At 38.8% G+C, this 21,694-nt stretch overlaps 1 protein-coding gene across 1 annotated transcript in view; it reads right to left on the bottom strand.

The window, feature by feature from the left end:
- Window positions 1-21,694, bottom strand: part of LOC140172751 (uncharacterized) — a 71,120-nt gene that overhangs the window by 26,922 nt on the left and 22,504 nt on the right. Inside the window, exons 2-9 of the mRNA XM_072195882.1 lie at window positions 17,201-17,286; window positions 16,617-16,694; window positions 16,118-16,265; window positions 11,146-11,421; window positions 9,857-10,693; window positions 7,984-9,701; window positions 7,497-7,776; window positions 5,707-5,805 (exon numbers count right to left, since the gene is read on the bottom strand). Of these exons, the coding sequence (XP_072051983.1) occupies window positions 5,707-5,805; window positions 7,497-7,776; window positions 7,984-9,701; window positions 9,857-10,693; window positions 11,146-11,421; window positions 16,118-16,265; window positions 16,617-16,694; window positions 17,201-17,286 (3,522 nt within the window). The remainder of the gene's footprint in view (window positions 1-5,706; window positions 5,806-7,496; window positions 7,777-7,983; window positions 9,702-9,856; window positions 10,694-11,145; window positions 11,422-16,117; window positions 16,266-16,616; window positions 16,695-17,200; window positions 17,287-21,694) is intronic.

Here is a 21,694-nt window from a genome sequence, read left to right as displayed (position 1 = left end):
AATTAGAGAAAATTTGTAGCTCAACACCGAAAATTTCATGTCTCTGCGACATTTCGTTCAAGAGAAATGTTGTTTTAAAGATCAGTGCCGAAACGCGGAAAATCGCATATTTCGACTTTTCCTCCAATATGCGAGAGTTTGCACAAAACTCACTAAAACTAGTGACAGACAACAATTTAAGCACGTCTTTGAACCAAGTTTAATTTCTTTTCTAGATTATCTGTCTTGCCATTTTGTTTTGGAAAGCACTTGTTAATGAGTGTGAAGTACAAACACCCCCCCGTTTCAGTAGTAACAATTATGGTCATTTTGCATAGGCCTACTGAATATGCAGCAAAACGGCTTCATGCAGATTAACAATGCCTATTAACTTTAAAACCCATTTTTGAGCCTTTTTGAAGATTTTTGGATACAATTTCTAGACTTTGCAGGCGCCTGCTCGGCCAATAAAGCATTTTTCCCAATAATAATTCATCAGGGTGACTTTTCGTAATCCTTGTTTATCATCATGATTGAAATAGAACACATTTCATGACGCGCATTTCTTATTTTACGCGAAGAATGTAAAAAGAACGCGTTCATAGCGCCGGCCGTTACAAGGATTTAAAAGTTCTCAAAATCCACATTTGTCACTTATGAATTAAATTAGAGAAAATTTGTAGCTCAACACCGAAAATTTCATGTCTCTGCGACATTTCGTTCAAGAGAAATGTTGTTTTAAAGATCAGTGCCGAAACGCGGAAAATCGCATATTTCGACTTTTCCTCCAATATGCGAGAGTTTGCACAAAACTCACTAAAACTAGTGACAGACAACAATTTAAGCACGTCTTTGAACCAAGTTTAATTTCTTTTCTAGATTATCTGTCTTGCCATTTTGTTTTGGAAAGCACTTGTTAATGAGTGTGAAGTACAAACACCCCCCGTTTCAGTAGTAACAATTATGGTCATTTTGCATAGGCCTACTGAATATGCAGCAAAACGGCTTCATGCAGATTAACAATGCCTATTAACTTTAAAACCCATTTTGAGCCTTTTGAAGATTTTTGGATACAATTTCTAGACTTTGCAGGCGCCTGCTCGGCTAATAAAGCATTTTTCCCAATAATAATTCATCAGGGTGACTTTTCGTAATCCTTGTTTATCATCATGATTGAAATAGAACACATTTCATGACGCGCATTTCTTATTTTACGCGAAGAATGTAAAAAGAACGCGTTCATAGCGCCGGCCGTTACAAGGATTTAAAAGTTCTCAAAATCCACATTTGTCACTTATGAATTAAATTAGAGAAAATTTGTAGCTCAACACCGAAAATTTCATGTCTCTGCGACATTTCGTTCAAGAGAAATGTTGTTTTAAAGATCAGTGCCGAAACGCGGAAAATCGCATATTTCGACTTTTCCTCCAATATGCGAGAGTTTGCACAAAACTCACTAAAACTAGTGACAGACAACAATTTAAGCACGTCTTTGAACCAAGTTTAATTTCTTTTCTAGATTATCTGTCTTGCCATTTTGTTTTGGAAAGCACTTGTTAATGAGTGTGAAGTACAAACACCCCCCCCCCCCCGTTTCAGTAGTAACAATTATGGTCTTTTTGCATAGGCCTACTGAATATGCAGCAAAACGGCTTCATGCAGATTAACAATGCCTATTAACTTTAAAACCCATTTTTGAGCCTTTTGAAGATTTTGGATACAATTTCTAGACTTTGCAGGCGCCTGCTCGGCCAATAAAGCATTTTTCCCAATAATAATTCATCAGGGTGACTTTTCGTAATCCTTGTTTATCATCATGATTGAAATAGAACACATTTCATGACGCGCATTTCTTATTTTACGCGAAGAATGTAAAAGAACGCGTTCATAGCGCCGGCCGTTACAAGGATTTAAAAGTTCTCAAAATCCACATTTGTCACTTATGAATTAAATTAGAGAAAATTTGTAGCTCAACACCGAAAATTTCATGTCTCTGCGACATTTCGTTCAAGAGAAATGTTGTTTTAAAGATCAGTGCCGAAACGCGGAAAATCGCATATTTCGACTTTTGGGCGAAAATGCGAAGCATTTTTCGTCCTTATTGCGATGGGTTTTGGCTTACTTATTTCCTCACAGCGTTGCAGAATAAAAATAAAATAATCGTGCTGTCTATGTAATCAGGAAACTACAGAGGCGATAGTGTACATTTAAATTTGTCATTACTACTTCATGTTGATATTCAAACAGCGCTATAAAGTTGTCTTACCAAGGAATGTGTTTGTATTAAAAGAAATAATTGTTTTACAACTTGGATGAACTAGAATTACTTTTATGCAAATCCGAAAATTGCAACAGATATTTTTCATTTCTCTAAGATTTAGTGGTATTGCCAGATTGTACGTACAGTTGGGCTACATTAATAGCCTCATTATAGTTTTATTGATACTGGTTTTATTGATACTATAAACACACAGTCAATTAATTTATGTCAACATTAGGCGAGGCTGTCGGATTGCTCAGACCAAGAATGTTTGCTTATTGACCATTTTACCAGGAGAAAAGTCAATAACTGGTTGCCCTTTATCTGCTAACTTGGTTGAACATGGTGTGGTGGTATACAGCTGTTCAATAAATGGCAAATGTTGCTAGCAGTAGAATAGTTAAATAGGCCTACAGCATGCAATGACAATAAAAAAGTTTACGATGTCGTCATGCGTAGATCTTAAGGTGGTATTTGAGGCATATTCTAGAAATTAATAAATGGCTGAGACAAAACCGTTTGTGACTTTTTGGTAACGAACCGGAGCGATATTGACATGTAAAACAGATGAAAAACTGGAAACATCAACCTTCTTTTGTGATGACTTTTAGCACCTTCTTTTGGAATGGAATGGGGGCATCTTTTGTGATGACATTCGGAACCGTTCTGGGCCATTATTGGCATAACCACAACCGTATTAATCAACCTTCTTTTGATCTTCTTCTGTTGTGACTTTCGGAACATCATGAAAACTGTTTTGAACTTTTGAATTCAAAGTATGGCCGTCACATCTCTAATAAGATTGTTTGTTTTGGTTTTTTTTTCATTTCTTCGATAATTTTTTTCATTTCTTCATTCATCGATAAAGAAGAAATGTTTTTATCTAGGCCTAGGTGCAATTATTTTCGTTTAAACGAATAACCGCGGAACGACATTGACATGTAAAACAGACGTAGGCCTATCATGTAAACATTAATCATGATGATGGGGGCATAATTATGCGCATTATTATAGCATATAACATTCAGCGGAAACTAATGAAATGTTCTCAATAAGTGCAAATCCTACCCTGTCAGCTTTTAAATAGAAAAATTAATTATGCAAAGTAGAGCAGCTAACTAATTAATTATCTGGAAGTCATTAGGAACACTTTAGTATTCTATTAAATAAAAATGTTATTGAATATTAATGAGCACTTTCGAGTCAGTCATACATGTTTTTATCTAGGCCTAGGTGCAATTATTTTCGTTTTAACGAATAACCGCGGAACGACATTGACATGTAAAACAGACGTAGGCCTATCATGTAAACATTAATCATGATGAGAGATAAAATAGCATTGAAATAGAATTATATCTATCAAGGACGTTTATGAACATTAATAAGTAGATGTATCGAGGATGTTACGTTTATGAGCATTAAGACATAGATGTATCAAATTGTTATACGTTTATGAACATTAATAAATATTTGTATAGAGGATGTTACGCTTATGAACATGATTTTCAACATTGTTAACAATATTGCTAGTATGTCAACAAATGAAAGTTCTGTAATTTGTTGAAATCCTTCAATACTAAATTATTTTGAAGGTCATCAAATTGTAAATCTCTAGTCACATTTTCGAAGTATTAACAACTAGCTATATGTAGCAAAGACTTAACTTCATGTACAAAACATTAACGCTCTTATTTTGTAAACATTGTATACCCGTAGCTACTTTAATCAACAATAAATGTTCTGTAATTGTTCATTATCCTTCATTTCTATTAGACTTTCAGTGTATTAGCAAGTAGATGCATATATGTATAACAGATGTTATTCGTTTGTAAACACTTTTGTTCATAATCATAGGATACCCAAAGCTATTTATTATGCTAACATTGAACGTTCATTTACTGTTAGGCTAAGTAAACGTTACAGGATAATATGTATTCAAATTCTGCCTCAAGGTTCCTGCTTAAATTGTGTTCAAGAATCAACTAAGATTTATTTGGCCCCACCTTTTGCCAGTAAATAGGCTGTCATGAATTATCCCCGGGAATTATCCAGTGTATTTTTATCACTTGGTACACAATAGCTCACCAATCTGAAAGCCTGTTTTAATCACAATGGTCAGAATTAAATAGTCAAAATGATTAGACAAATAGGCTACACTGTCCATACACTGTGCAGTCTCATTGCAAGATAATTATGATCGATGCGAATTATAGAAACAGCTCAAACAATAAAATTACTACACCTTTATCTTGACACTTCCTCATTTGCTCGCCCTGTTCCTTTTTAAAGGAATTTTTATCCTCCAATATGCGAGAGTTTGCACAAAACTCACTAAAACTAGTGACAGACAACAATTTAAGCACGTCTTTGAACCAAGTTTAATTTCTTTTCTAGATTATCTGTCTTGCCATTTTGTTTTGGAAAGCACTTGTTAATGAGTGTGAAGTACAAACACCCCCCCCCCGTTTCAGTAGTAACAATTATGGTCTTTTTGCATAGGCCTACTGAATATGCAGCAAAACGGCTTCATGCAGATTAACAATGCCTATTAACTTTAAAACCCATTTTTGAGCCTTTTTGAAGATTTTTGGATACAATTTCTAGACTTTGCAGGCGCCTGCTCGGCCAATAAAGCATTTTTCCCAATAATAATTCATCAGGGTGACTTTTCGTAATCCTTGTTTATCATCATGATTGAAATAGAACACATTTCATGACGCGCATTTCTTATTTTACGCGAAGAATGTAAAAAGAACGCGTTCATAGCGCGGCCGTTACAAGGGGCGCAACACTAAATAAGCGTCCCATAGGATAACGTGTGATTTTAGCCTACTTCGAGCGCCATTCCTGGCGTCCCTGCAATACTTGACAAAATAAATTTGGTATCAAATTAAAGCTCTGTTTCTGTAGATTCCAAAACATTTGTCGGCATATATCGATGACCGTTGACTTTTTTCGCTATTTCGCGGTGCAAAAAATATGGCCTAAAAATATACTAAATTCACCACTCACATTTCAAAATCGGAAGTTGTCTTCATCCGCCACAGAGAATTGCTTTTGAGATAAAATGTCCGTTTTTTTCTGCATGTTATCATTGAAGACACTTGTCGAATTCATATGAGCTGATATTGAGTGATTTAAAGTGAACATGTCGGTAGATATGGTCGCTACAATCTCATACTCACTATGGACTATATTAGCCGAATTTCGTTCTTACATAAAATGCGTAGTGATTTAGTGTTGCGCCCCCATAACCATTGACCGCAATGTCGTCTACAAGCTTACTCACACAGCGAGAAATCAATTACCCGTCTATTGTCAGTAGCCTTAGTCAGGTCACTTCGCTAATTATGCATCTCATAAGGTCAGAATAAAATGGCCATGGGTGGCTGTGGATTCAACCTACCATGGCGATTTCTACCATGAAGATATCGGGGCGATGTCACTGTGTACTGTATTATACTCACGTTTCCTAACCACCACGATGGGTCGTCTTCTGAGGCTCCCCTCATCTTCACTATCACTCTCTGGGTCGCTTGGATCACTCAATTCTGCCGATTCGGGATCTATGGAAGTGACGATATTTATTAACACTATGTTGTTTACAACATCTATAATAAATTACTGAGTTTGGCGAATTGGTAAGGCTAAAAACTTCAACGTTTTACATTATTTCGGAAAACGGATTTTTGCGTTGCGTAGAGTAAAGTTGTCCGCACCCCAATAAAACGTCCAATTTTGTTTTTGTTTACGCTAAGGGTGTCAAATTATGTTAATTAGTTTCAAAGCCACTACCAGAGCACCTCCATGCTAAAACTTTTCAGGCCAACACAATACACTAATGTTGACCAGAGAAGATCCTGTCATCGGTGTGAGGATATTATGCCTGTAGTCTCAACTATTACATGACACAGTAGAAGTATGCCTGTAGTCTCAAACACAGTAGAAACTCAATTAACATCTATTGTTTATTCAACTAATTTATCAACATTAGCATGTATTCTGTGTTTTTATGGAGAACCTATAGTCAACAGTAGAGTGTTTATTTATTGAATTAGTTTAATGTAAGTGAAACTTTTGAAGGACAAATTAATCAGGGTTGCCAAAAAAAATCATAACTTTATATGAAATAGAGTGTAAGGAAATGTGAATAAAATTGTTTCAGCTGCACAGTGGTGTAGCCAGGACTTTTTCAGAGAGAGAGAGAGAGAGAGAGAGAGAGAGGGGGGGTAAGGTAAATTTCATGGGGGGATTGTCACAAATGGACTTTAAGAGTACGACAAATTTATCCTAAATGGGCTAACAAATAAAAAGTACAACAAATGCATAGAAATCTAAAATATCAGATCAGCCAGCAGGCCACAGGGGCCAAGAGGGATGTGAATAAAATTGTGTTCATCTGCTCAGTGATGTAGCCAGGACTTTTGCAGGAGGCGGGGGCAGCAAGGTACGTTTCAAGGTGGGGAACAAACTTGGATGAAAATGATAAAAAAAAATGAGCTAAAAGGTACAACAAATTTGTCCAAAATGGGCTAAAAAGTACTGTAGAAACAAATGCATACAAATCTTAAATAGCAGAGCGACCAGCATCCCACAGGGGCAAGACTTCTCACGGAGTCACGGTGGATATGATATGGTGGCAAGAAGACTTGCTTCGATCATGATCTAATTGCAATTTCAAGCCATTGATTTATATGGAAAAGATACTAAATATTATACTTCTAAGTTCTAAATGATAATCTCCTCTCATACCATTAATCACATTAAATAAAACATTTACATGTACACAAAATATAACAAAATTTACCAACCGCGAAAGACCCTGATCAAGAAAGACGGGTGACCGCTAGTAACTTAAATTATTAAACATTGACATAGGCCTATTTGAAAATCAGTATATGTCATGAGACCTAAGCTCCATCCCCAGACTGGCTCTAACTCAAGTTGTGCTTGTAACACTTTCTCTCCTTAAACACTTTTCTTTCATATCTGTAAGTAGGCCTATTCCCACTTTATTTCGAACCGGGACTCCCCCTCCCCTCTTCAATATCGTGGTTTCTTTCTGAATATCTCGATCTCGATCCGGTGTCTTTCCACCGCTGTCGCTGCCTTTGCTCTTTCGTACAAGGTGATGCACTAACACTTCTTACTTTCCTTTCCAAGTTTTTCCATATACCTGAACTGAAACTACACTCATCAAATATTATAGCCCTGATAATAGGAGTTCGTTTAAAATCACTAAATTAATTGCACTCACTCAATCTAGACGTCCACAGCGCAAGATGCAGTGACTTCCAGATCCGATGAGAAGTGGAAACATGATCGCCTCTATCAACTTCAAGTGCCTTTTTGCGTTCCAAATCTACATCAACACTAAGCTTTCGTGCATTATTCATTGCCAGTTCAATCTTTTCCTGGTAAACGTCAGTCACTGGGGAAGTTGGCTGTGGGCTATCTTTTACTGGGATTTTACTCGGCAAAGTGTATGATTTACTTTTAGTGCGTTGTAAAATTTCACCAAAAGGTTTGCGAGATGTCTGGAAAATAAAGAAACCAATATATGTGACACTACCAAAAAATGACCATTCCATTGCAAAATCAGCGGTCACTATTAAATCATAATAATTGATCACAATACACGGGAACACAAAAACGAAGTCGTCTATATAATGTGTAAGTGATTTGTTTCTTAATGTTTTTTCTTAATGTGTACTTAAAAGAAAACAAACAATTGTTTTACTTACTGTTCTCGTGAGAAATTCATCTTGATCGTATTTCTGATAGGCTTCCCACGACTCCTTTAAGGCTTCACAAGCAAGGTCTTGCGCATGTGCCAACAACTCATCACCCGAATTCACAGGCAGCTGTTTCTGTAACTCTTCCGTCAGAGCTTCACCTAAGAGTATCAACTTGTCACTGCTCGGAGTAAGAAACGTTGCGATGATATTTTGCGCCTGTCTTTGTCGTACACAGATCCCTTCTAGGTCACTGTTGTAAGCTCCAGTTGTAAGATATTCTTGTGCTATCTGCCAGAACTTCATGTAGTTGGTATCAGTTGCTCGATTTTGTTTCTTGAGATATCTTTCAAATGGTCCTCCTGCGAGCTTATCTGCGGCTACCGCTCCGACAATAAGTTGGTGTCTGTATCTATAATTGGGTTCTCCAAGGTTGTAACCTGTGTATTTTGGTTTGCAGATGTTCATACTACTTGGTGGCAGCAATGTCGCGGGTTTCTGGGCGATTTGTGGTAGTTTTACACTAGGACACATTGATGAAGTCTCTTTAGAACTTGTTCCTGTCGACATACTTGGAGCAGAGACCGCTGGTTTGCGAAGAGGCAATGGAGAGGATATTCGTGGCAATGTTGAAAGCTTAAAATTATCGTGTTCTAGCTTTTGCTCAAAGGAAAGTTTGCAATAATCCTTCTTTTCAAACTCTCGCTTTTTTTTCTCAAATGAAGCATCCATTGATGAACTTGTGCCCTCCGGTTGTATTACATCGTGGAAAACAGAAGCGTGCATCGGTAGAGAAGGGGATATTGGTGATCGCAATGGTCTTCCAAAATGTAAAGCATCGAATTTGGCTAGGTTTAGTTGTGTCAGCTTAGCATAATGTCCTCTAGATGATTGTCTGCCCGCTTTCAGTGGTGTCATTTTACCATTTTTTGTTTTTCCTTTACCGGATGATTTTGATCGGCTTGCCGCACTGGCCTTTGATCGGAATCTTCTCTTCGTTCTCTTATTCTTTCCTCCTTTCTTTTCTTCTGCTTCTTGATGAGTTTTGAGTGCTTGGAGATCAGCCTCTAATTGAGGCGTCATTTCATCAGTATTGCTTCCGTCTGCATCGCTGTTGCCGCCACCAGCACCACCGCCATCTCCCAGCGTCGTCAGCAACATTGAAAAATCAGCAAGGCGGAACTCCTTTGACTGAGACCGCGCACGTCTCTGCTGAGGCGGTTTAGGTTTCGGTGCTTTACCACTAATCCCACCAATGGATCCTCCCATGCGTCGTCTTGATCCAGAACTTAGGGCAATAGAACTGTGTGAGCCGTGAGACACTGACGTGGTACTACTTATCGAATCTGGAGTGATACCACTCCGGCGTCTGCGACCTTGAAGTTGAAACGGATTGGGCATTTCATCCGATTCAGAGCTTGTAGAATCTCGTCGATGATTGCCTTCTCCTTCTTCCTCCTCTAACGCAGTTGCTCTTGCATCTCCTTCCTTCTCTATCGCAGTTGTTTTTGCATCTGAAGAGGCTTCTTTTGGTTTCTGAACTTCGGTGACTTGACTTTCACCGATTGACTCATCCGGTTTTTTAATGGCTTCTGGTTCGGCTTTTTCTGCTTCCTTCTGGGCCTCTTCTTTAACATTTGTGGTATCTTCCTTATCTCCATACAAATCTGATGGTGATGGTGGTTCTGGTTCAACATGTTGAGTAGGCTCCTGTGTACGGTCACGATCTGGAAATGTTTGGAGTAAAATAATAACGGTCGTGAAAATCGCGTTTCACTTGCAGAATGTGAAATGAACAGTTTACTTTAATGATAGATTTTTAAGAAACTCTTCAAATTTTATCAAAGAAAACAGTATTATTCTGTACTGGAAATTAATTCACCTTGTTCTTGAGCTAGTGGCCGGGCTAGTGGAGACACAGCCCTTGTACCAGAACGTTTGACTTTTATTCTGCTTGATCTCTGGTCAGCGGAATGAAGTTTACGCGAACTCTCAGGCATTCTCTGTGGTTCCGGAGATTCACGGCCAGGACTAACGGGTGTTATTGGCCTAGATGACTTAGCACTGGATGCGCCACTGCTGCTGCGTCTACTGCTTATGTGACTCTCCTCTGAGATAGTTGCAAGTGGGAACTCTTCTACAAGCCATCCTCCATCATAGGTATCACCAGTAACACTGCTAGCGGTCTCACCGGTATCTTCCATCTTCAACATTGCGTTAAGTTCTGAATGTCGCATTCCACGTGAACTGAACATTGACATCAAGTTAGACATACTTTCTTTTTGCAGCTTTTTACACAAACCACCGGGAAGAATATGCGATGATTTCACGCCTTCAGCAGCTTCTTTACTAGCACTTTCTCCTGTTAGTTCCGACAAGCTTCGGACCTTCACGGCATACCACCTTGGACTGAACGTATTGACGTCTTGGCCGAGCATAGCTTGCTGTGTTATAAGTTCCCCTCGTGTCCATCTCATCTTACAATGGATGATAAACCGCGGAACCCAGTAGTTTTGCAAGGTCTTGAGTATGAACCCTTGGATGACAACGAAAGCATCTCTACAGACCACTGATTGGTCGTCTCCATATAGCGAGCCTCCAGGTAGCCGGGTCTCAACTTCAACTCCGCCACCGACAAAGTAACTTTGGCGTCGTTGTCTCTGTCCCGTAGTCAAGGCAGTGATAAGTTTGGTAGGTGGTGTAGGCGAAGGTTTGCTCTCTAAATGAAAGGAAATCAAACGATAGTGTAAACGTGAAGTCGAAGAGTTACTGTAAGATCAAGAAAGATCAAGAGAGTAAGCAGCGATTTGAGCCATTTCCTTTAGCGTCTATTCTTAACCCTCTGCACTCGAATGTCGACTGCAGATGACAAGTTTCAAATATTTGTTTTAAAGATAATTCAAGAATTTCATAACTGTACATCGTCATTACCATATTTGGCACCAGCATGAAATAGGCATCAAAATGAGTACAGACAAGCCCAGTATTGGTTCAGAGGTTTTTGAGATAGCTCTTGATATTTTGAGAAAATATCTCAAATGCTTCACTTTTAGACAATTAAAAACAATTTTAATTAGTTTACACTTTCACTGGGATCACATTGAATAGACATTTAAAAAAAAAACACGAGGCATATAATAATAATTGTGGTTTCGGATCTTTAAAGCCTACCTCTTTGTGTTGAAAACGCCGGCCATTTGGCATGCTCTGGAAGCTCCATTGATGCTCCAAACTTAAAATACCTAGCTTCCATCTGTCGAAAAAGTTTACGATGTTCTTCATCCTGATCATCCTTGGCCGATTTCCGAAATCTTTCAGCGTCTAACCAGAAGGCGAGTGATCTTTCGCCCGTAGTTTGTGCAAGGAACCGCCGGAATCGATTCATGCCGGAGACACGACCTAACCACCGGGACATGAGACGATGGTCCAACATGCGGTCCTTGGCACCTGTGGAGTAAGGTAATATAATGTTTAGAGTAACTTCTAACTGGACATGAGACGATGGTCCAACATGCGGTCCTTGGCACCTGTGCAGTAAGTTAAGAAAATGTATCCCATTATTAGGGTTTTTTCTGACGTTAAAATGTGGAGCGTTATCAATGACCCACTCGTGTCTTCTTCCTCAGATAATGAAAAAAGCTATATGTAGTGGTAGAAGTTACGTTAACACAATTTAAAACTCCCTTGTCTGGGTGCAATTTTCCGCAACTGGGGTAGAGTAAACTGGTCTGGTAGACAAAAAATTAGAGGTCGTTGCTTCTCGCTCCCACCTCTTCGCGTACCCCACTGCAAATTGGACGTGGATTCTATATTGTCAACGAGGAGGTATGGCAACTGTGGCTGCATCTATCTATATAAATAAAAGGAAGTCGCTAAATCTTGTCCAGAAGCAGGCTCCGAGATGATTTGACTTTCAGCTCTGATTTATTCGTACATTGATCGGGTACATATTGCCATTAAACCATCTGACGTTCATTTTTGCAAAACTATTCAATCACTATGGAAATAACAAAAAATGGTCAGTTGCTAGGCCGTTGAGGTCAATAACCTTATGGGTCAGGTCATGACAGCAAACGCGTCAAGTGGCGAGTCACGCACCTGCGCGTACACGGCACCATGGTTTCACGCGCATGGTATGGACGCACTTACCGCGCGTAGGCCTACGTATGTGTGTACGCATACGTGACTGACTTCTTCTGTGAACCAGTGGTGGATCCAGAAATTTGGGAAAGGGGGGGGGGCACACTCGAAGTTTTTGCCGCCACCTTCTTGAATGGCCACGAAGCCCCATTGTGTCGCGCGCCGAGCAGGGGGTTGTGTCCCCTCAGAATTGGAAACTTGTCAAAGTAAAAGCCTTGAAGCCATTTCGGGGGATCATTGGGTGTAAGCTGATGAAAAAAGGGGGGGGGGGTCATTGGGTGACAGATTTGCAAAAAAGTCCACTTTTCAGAGGGAATGTTAAAATGTAGCCAACAGGGACCGAATTAGTCGTTAACTGTTCAGTATTAGCTCGAAAAGGTTAAATGGTAGGGGTGGGTGAAAGTCCACAAATACGGAAATGTTTTGCTGCAACCTTTAAACATGTTTCTTACATGTTTTATACTATAACCCGGAATTGAAACGTTTTCTAGCAACCTCTTCTAACCTTAATGTTTTATGTTTGTTGGGATAAAGTTAAAATCAATCATTCTGTCACGAGCTGTTTCAAAAGTAATCTGAGGGATTGAGTGAGTAGGCCTAACAACATTATCACAGGTCTGGATAATTATGTTTATCAAGCTAACATGATCATTAATACTATACTGGATGAATAATCTACACCAAGACACCATGATTATCATCACCGTTTACCATGTTTACCAACCACTCCCGTTTACTAACCGCTCCCGTTTTACTAACCGCTCCCGTTTACTCAACTAGCGGGGACCCGCGCGAAGCGCGAGTCTCCCGCTAGTATATAAATAAAAGGAAGGTTGCCAATCTTGTGCGCGAGTGTTCTCCGAATTGCCTAGACTTTCGGCTTTGATTCAGTGGTATATTGATCGGGTACATATTGCCATTTTTCCATCGGACATTCGTTTTTGCAAAAATTGATGGTAACTAAGAGAATAACATAAAAAACTGTCGTGTTGCTATGCAAAATCAATCGCAGTGGCATTGTGGGTAATAAGGACAGTGTGAGCCGCGTAATAATATTTCCATTAAAAAACCATACGCAGAGCAACATTGCCCCGTTTTCTGCCAACTGCGAGGTGGCCAAGAAATGATTCAGGCTATCTAGATGCACAACAGCGCATAATTTAATAATGATCTTACGAGCTTTTCGTCCCTACGCAGAGCTACGCGCCCCATTTTCCGCCACTGCATCAAGGTTGGCAGCCAAGAAATTAAGGCTACGACGCGTGAATCAGGTCTTTGCGTCATCACTAAAGTAACGTAGGAAACAGTGTGGTCTGGTAGTCTAGAGTGGTGATAGTGCCTTCGTGGAGACCCGGAGTGCAGACAGTCAGTGTACAATTTCATTATTTATTCTAGGCCTATGAATCATCCGGAGATTGAGGAATATATACGGGAAATGCATTGCACTTTATTTGGTTGAAAACGGTCAACAAATATGGTTAAAACCGGGATTTTTTCCCGGGCTTTTTTATTGTCAAAACTTAGTGGTAGCGAGTACCGTAACTAACTGGCAGCGCGTTGGTGTTAGTGCGTTGGCGTACAAGGGATGTGACTCGCACGCACGGGGCGCATATGCATAGGCCAACTTTCCGTGCCAGAGAAATAGAAAAGAAAAGAAAGTAGGACAAAACTGAAAAGGTAGGCCTACTATGGATGGGTTATGGGTACAGTGTTGTGGATTAGAGTAAATAAATAAATAAATCTATATACATAAAAGGAAGACGCATATATGCATAGGCCAACTTTCCGTGCCAGAAAAGAAAAGAAAGTAGGACAAAAAGGGGTACTGGGTTTGGTTAAGAGATTACCAAAATGATAAAAATCGTAAGGATACGGGAGGAAGGAAGGAACCTAAAAAATGAAAGAATAAATAAATAAATAAATAATTCATGAAAAAAGGAAGCTAAAATAATGAAAACAGAATTCAATACAAACGGGAAATCACAAGCTATAACTTAATAAGCAGGAAATAGGAAAAATGGGAACAAAATAATAGAAAAAAACCTAAAGCTAAAAGGACAAATGTAAGTAAGGGTAGATTTATCAAAATAATGCATGGGAACGGGGTTCAATAAATAAATAACATGGAAACGGAAAATCACAAGCTAAGCAGCATATATCTATTGGAACAAAATAGATTTATGTAGAAGAAACTGAAAAGAAAGGAAGAATAAAGTGAATAAAAAAGAAAAGAAAGGGAAGACAAAAAAGATGCAGGTATTATACGGGTAACTAAATGAAACGGGAGCAAAATAAAGAAGGAAAGAAAGAAACTAATCAGGAAACGTAAGAAAAAAAAGCTAAAATTAAAAACTAATCAGGAAGCCAAAATAATGAAAACAGAATTAAATAAATAACATGGAAACGGGAAATCACAAGCTAAGCAGCATAATAAAGAAGCTAAAAGGGAAACGTAAGAAAGGACAGATTTAGAAAATAATGGGAATGCGGTTAGGCCTAAATAAATAAATAACATGGAAACGGAAAATCCCAAGCTAAATAGCAATTTTTTAATGGGAACAAACTAGGCCCATGTAGAAGAAACTGAAAAGAAAGAAAGAAGCTAAATGGAATTACAAGAAGGAACAGGTTTAGAAAAATAAAATTTACCTTTTCAATGATTCTACCTTTTCAGTAATTCCTCCTGTTTTAGTGATCGCTCCCATTAACTCATCTAGCGGGGACCCGCGCGAAGCGCGGGTATCCCGCTAGTGTCTACATAAAATTCCAAAGTGATTTTGACCCGAATGGTATTTGCTCCAAAGGGGTTTGCTCCGAAAGTACTTTTTCCGAAAGATCTTTGATCCGAACGGTCATTTCACCGAAAGTTCTTTATTCCGACAGGTTTTTACTCCGACAGGTTCAAGTTATTGCTCCGAAAATGACAAGCATGTTTTGCTCCGAAATGTTTTTGCTCCGAATAGTCGTTCCTTCAAAAATATCACTTAAAGAGGTTTTTGGTTTCGGGGTAATGACCGTTGTAACAAATTGCCCCTTAGGAATAAATACCTTTCGGAGTAATGACCCTTATATAATACTAGATTTCGCGGTTCTCGGGTCGGGCGCTTCTCGTGATAGGCCTAAATTTCTAATTACCCAAACCCGTTACCCATTATACCTGCCCTGACTTTTTAAAATGCGTCTCTCAATGATCAAGACCCAACTTGACACAACTCTGTTTGTTTTATAGGTGTGATGCTTACTTCGGTGTAGTTCGGTAGGCCTACCCATAATCTGGAAACCCATCATTCGCCTATTCCAAGTCCTGCCCTGTTACCACATTTATAGAGAAACCGAAATTAGTATCTGGACGTGGATATAGGCCGTTACTGAATGAAATCAATGTGTTGCTTTTCCGATGCGCGCACTGTACTCCGCGTACACTCCCGTTGATACTCCGCGATAGCGCACCGCGAGCACGCGATAGTGCACCGCGTGAATGCGAACCGCGCGAACGCGATAGCGCGCGGACGGACGGACACGCCGTTATTAGTATTAAGATTTGGACTATCGAAATAACGAAATTTCGGAGAGATAATCTTTCGGAACAATCTTCATCGCCAGCACCCTCGGTCCTTCGTGTTTGTTTATACAAGTTTTCCCTCTGCAACACACCTGATCATCAATTTGTCACATTGGCAATTCGTCCAATCTGATACCCTGCTGAGTATTCAACTTAAATAATCATCAGAGTAATGGCCAACATGTTCGGACAAACGATCCCTCAGATTAAATACCTTTCGTACAAATGTCCCCTAGGAGCAAAAACCTTTCGGGTTTATAAACTTCTAAAGAATAACGTGTTCGGACAAACAACCCTTAGGAACCTCCCTTCTGTCAAGAAGACTAACAAATCAACACACATCTATAGTTAGACCAGGTCGAAAGTTAGGACTGGTCAAAAATGTTTCGAGTATACGGGCCATCAAGTCTAAAAAATGGGAAGTTAGAATAGGGGACTTACTGGCAGGGTCGTTCATTGCTGTATGGAGTTGAAATTGAGTCCTTTGCAGAGCTTTGCACAGCAGATACTCCAGGTAAAGATCTGTTCTGAAGAAGAGAGGTGCTCGTTGTGTTCGCACCCATCTCATCAACTTGACCCTGTCCAAACGCTGAATTAAAGTGGCAAGAATAGCATGTTTGTTATGAATAAGTATAATTGTAATATAATTGAGGTATACTCGGTAGATTGATTTATTCATATTGGGTTTTTTATGTTAAAGTTTGACATGATGAAACAAAAACGATTGGCTTTAAAAGGTCAAAACTTTTTTTTTACAAAACTATATACCAAGAAAAATTAGTTTATTTACAATTTTCAATAATTATTCTTTTTATTCTTATTATTTTTCTATGCAAACCCATTATCTGTTTGTTCGTTTAAGTATTAAGTCTTTTGCCCTAACTACCGCAAAAAAACCAGTATCACATAAATATTGCATGGTATTTATACTGGAACTTACGTATTTTGTTCGCTGTAACGGTGGATCCAATTCAAATGTCTGTTCCTTGAATTTGTACAGCAATCTCTGGGCAAAAACCTGTGTGAAAAATTACACATTTTAATATGAAGAAAGACATAAAAAAAGGTTAATTCATATTCAGGAAAAAAGTAGACGTTATGATAGGGAACAAACCAAAAGATCGATGACGAAACTAGTTTTGTTAGGTGGTTAACAATTTCGATTATACCATGTATACGGTTCTCCTATACGGTCTTTTAACTTTTACCACAGACGGGAATGAAACGAAAAAATCAGCGAAATATATTTAAAAATTTGTAATTTTCTCAATAATGCAACAAAACTGAAAATAATTGATGCTTTTATCGTAGGCCTAGCTGTTTGGAGGGACGAAGTCCATGGGCCCCGAGGGTTCAGGGGCCCCGAGCATAAAAGCGAAAATTAAATAAGGGCTGATAAAGGAGAGCAGGGCCGGATTTACCATTGAGCCAGATGCCCCTGATGCTCTTGCCCCTGCCAAAAAATTAGAAATTATCTTAAAACTTCTTGAGACAAAAACAAAATGCATGAATAGTGCAACTTACCGGTAGAGAGAGAAATGTGTTAAAATAATCTACAAACGTTTTGTCGCATAAAAGACGAGCAAATTCCGCCTCTGTCGGTATTTCACCTAAAACCAAAAGAGACGAAAAATACAGGGAAAAGTTGCAGTGAGTCCTGAAGCAGAGTCAGGTTTAAAGACAGTTTGGAAGTTATTCAATAGCTGTTTTATTCGACGATCATAACAATAACAACTTTAAATCACCCTGTAATTTTAAACGTTCTTTATGGGCCTATCTGATCTGTCAAGTTGAACTTTGATTGCGTGCAGCTGTGTGCCATTTTTGGCGGTTATTATTTTCTTTTGTTTTTTGTCCTACCTTTTAATATTATTTCTCCTGACTCATTTTTATCCATCTTCCCGCGTATTGTCCTCTGTTATACCCTAGAATTCCATTTACGGTGAAACTGATCAAATCGTCCAATAAATATAATGTCATCCGAAAAATAAAGGCAGTCGCTAACCGAATCACTATTGTCCGAATCATGTCTTTTGTTGACTTGCTTTATTTGTTGTCCAGGCTGCACCATGCACCAGGAGGTGCGGCGCAAAACTAAGCGTGATGACGCGGTGATGCGCACTGGTACGCGAATTCGCGTTTTGATCCGTGCGCATAATGTTGGTTTCATACTTTCATGCCGCTTTGCCGCTCCACCGCTTTACCGCGGCGGCAGCACCGCTGGGAGTTGAATTCAAGTCAACTCGGAGCGGTGCCCCTCTGACGTACGGTATGAGAACAACATCATTTTGATGATATGTTTCCCGCGGAACTGGAAAAGTTGAATGCTTGGAAATTACCTGAAAAAACCTTGTTGGGGTCTTTGGAGCTGAATTAACCGAAATCAAGGGTCTTTCATTCATATCATTCATATGCTCGTTTGGGTCTTTTAGCTGCGTGGTTCATTTTCACATAGGCGTTGATCCGGGGGAATTGGGACCCGAGAAAAAAGTCTAAAAGGTGCCAATTGCTGCGCTTTTCGCGCGAATTTGTTCCACTTTTGCACCATATTTAACCATTTTAGCTTTTGTTGGCAAACTTTTTCGCTCGCATTTGTACCATTCATTCATTCATTCATTCATTCATCTTTATTTCATTCAAATATAAAATATAACAGCACAACAATAAAACACATACATTGAATGAGGAGGTTCTCGGAAGGCCGGATGGCCTGTATTAAGAACCCCCTGTCCTAACAACAACAAAAAGTTTCAAAATAACAACAACAACAAAATATACCGCAAAATGTCACAACCACCCCCTCATTTACCCTAAAAAAACCCAAAAAAGCCTGTTTTGTGATCAAGAATAAAAACAAAAAAAAATTACCGTGATAAATTCAATACTACAACTATATTACAGATAATACGATACACAATTTGTGGGGGGGGGGAATTTATTCAGTCGCCAAATTTATTCTGTCGCCAAAAGGTGTTGGATTCACTGTACTTCAAGAATTGTTTTCCAGCCCCCCCCCCCCACACACACACACACACCCACCCCTGTCAAAAAAGAAATCGCTCCACTGCATAGGCCTATTCATAATGTTGTCCAGCTCTGTTGAGGTGAGACATACTGATTCTGCTCATACCATCAGTATACGGTATACCATACTGCTGGCAGTACGCCCTCACTAAACTACACGCGATATTATCTTGAAACTTTCAACCAATCAGGGAAAGAGATAGTTCTTGTCTTTTATGGAATTTCTCGAGAAAATGACAAATGAAAATCTTCAACAGCATCATCGTCGCGTCATGGTGGTGATCATGGAGCTATTAAAGATGGAGAAGCAATAGATTATTGTAACGCATTGTTCACTTGTGCCGATTTGAAATCTGACAAGCTATTCATCGAAAGCTACCTTTTGTTTGGGACAAAGGGCTTCCGCCATTAAATCGGTAAGCTGACCCGACAGTGTACTAACGCTTTACCTAGCAGGCTATTGTCAATAAGTGATCAAACGAAAGTCGCGTGAAAGCGCCTACTGGAACGAAAAGTACCTTTTGTTACCATAACACCCAAGGGTGTGATTGAGTAGCCGTAAGCACAAAAGGCACACATTAGCCGCTGATGTACAGTTCGTTGTCACCCCACTGACTTCAGGTGCTTCATTTAAATAAATTGAATGCGCTTGCTTAATGATTACACATCAAGGCTGCCATGTCTGCATGTCTATAGTACTGTATAATGGTAATAGCTACGTATACATGTAACATATAATAAGTATACCGGTATAGGCCTATATAAAAGTTGTTTCACAAATTGACATTTTATTTTATTTTAAGAAGGAGAATGTCATAAACAGTGGCGTGAAGGGGGCAGCTCTTCTGTGAGAGGTCTTGGGAGGGGATGAGGGAGGAAGAGGTGGAGGAGGGGATATGAAGAATGAGAGGGGGGCTGGAGGAAGAGAGAAAGAGGAAGAAATGAAGAGAAATAAATAAATAGAAGTAAATAAATAGAACAAAGGTAAGGAAAATGATAGGAATGAGAGGGGACAAAAGTAAGGGGGAATGGAGAAGGGAAGGGAGATAAGAAGAGGGAGTGATACTTTAGCAAGGAAAGAAAAGTACAGAGAAAGGAAAAGAAAGGAATGACAAATAAATGCAGGCATTATAATAATTATTATAGAAACTAAACACAGCCCCCCCCCCACATAGGCCTAACACTAACAGCACTATAGGCAGCCATTCGATGATGTCAATGCCTTTTTGCGTTACGTATTTAAAACGCCCAGTCAGATGTATTTTACACCTGCCAATCACAAGTTACCCAATTTCGAAAATTGGACGTTGAATGTACACTCTCGTGAATATTGATCACAACATTTTCCAATATGTCAGCGCTCAAAACGGACACAATAGAACAATAGACCATTCGGTGCGTTGGTGGTGATGGTCATCGTCATCATCATCATCTGAAATTAGATCAATCTATTATTGGACGGTCATGGATGATTGCTTTGGTAAAAATTCCACAGAGGGAGAAAAATTGAGAAATTCTCTGATTTTGATCAAACTGGTTTCAGATTGCTCCGCTTGCAAAAACATTTAAAAAACGAATAGTTTGCCATATCTCAGTTGGATTGTTACCTTGATAACATGTCAAAAAAGATCAAAATCCATTGAGCCCTGTTGACCCTGACATATTTCGTGATGTTACCTATGCAGGCCTATAACAAAACATCAAATGCAACGTTTCTCATTTTGATTTAATTTGCCAAAGGAACAATTTGAGACAAATTGGAGCATTTTCAATTGTATACCATATATGGACCCCAAATTTGACTTTTGACCCTTTTGCCTATAACTCAAGAACTGCATGTCCGAGGCATGTCAAACTATTTTTTTTTCTGAATCCTTATGATGAGAGCAATATTATAGACCTGCATTGGTATGATTTTTAACAAAGATTTGACCAACTTTGAAATTTCACCTCCTGCAGCGGCCATTTTGGATATATGCAAATTAGGCACTGTTCCACTACTTGGATTTTCGAGGACTTTTGATGTGTTATTTAATATGCTTTTCTGACATTAATGGTGATTTAACTGATTCTGTTGCAATTAATGGTGGCTTAACCCACTATTTTTCTTAATTTGACTGGGTTAGGCCCTATACGGTCTATGAAGCTTTATGATTTAATCCAGTGATGTAGGCCTAGTAAATGCTATCCTGATTTAACGTGCAAATAGAGGCGGCGCGATGCCGACATTAACCTGTCACATTTCTTGACTTCAAGTCATGTATAAAATAATTATTAGCCAATTTCACAATACTATTACTAATTTTACTAGCAATGAAATGTTACGGCTGATGTATGGCCTTCGACCTGGTGGCATTTGTAATGTTTCTTACTTTTGAGAAGAATAAATAAAAATCACGGTTTAAAATTATTCAACCATTTTTTATATTCCAAATATAGCGATAATAATATTAGTATGATTTTTACATTAAGAAAAACCACCCACTGTGAAATCTCATTCCAGGTTTACTGTCTATATAGACTTATTTATTGTTCCTTAACCCATATATAAACATTTCTAAATCAGGGAAAATAATATGTACAATTGATCCACTATTTTTGTAAATGCTTTAAAATACAAAAGTAAATACACACGTCAAGATAATAAATGATTTGTCCTCGATATTCGGATGTTCCTTTTCATATCTATGGCAAAGAAGCTTTCGCTCTGCTTGAAAAGTTATCACTTCGTGTCCTTGCGCGATTTTCAAAGTTTAATAAATGCCAGTTTAACAATAAATAAAATACTTGTAGTACTAAGATGTATTGTTAATGTGCATTCACTAGATATTGAGAAATTTCGGTATGTATGGCGTGAAACTATTGCTATAATATCAGTTTTGCGGGAAGAAGGAGACTGCCCTGCATGCAAAACTTTAAAAATAATCACAATTTTTAATTTTCAACATCTTCCAGATCAGTGCCAAGTTTATGTCTTACAAATTGAACGTGAAC

This window comes from Amphiura filiformis, chromosome 16 (assembly GCF_039555335.1).
Source record: "Amphiura filiformis chromosome 16, Afil_fr2py, whole genome shotgun sequence".
In the NCBI taxonomy this organism is placed as follows: domain Eukaryota; kingdom Metazoa; phylum Echinodermata; class Ophiuroidea; order Amphilepidida; family Amphiuridae; genus Amphiura; species Amphiura filiformis.
Note: the sequence above shows the minus strand (reverse complement) of the source record. Positions and strands in the feature narration are given on the sequence as shown.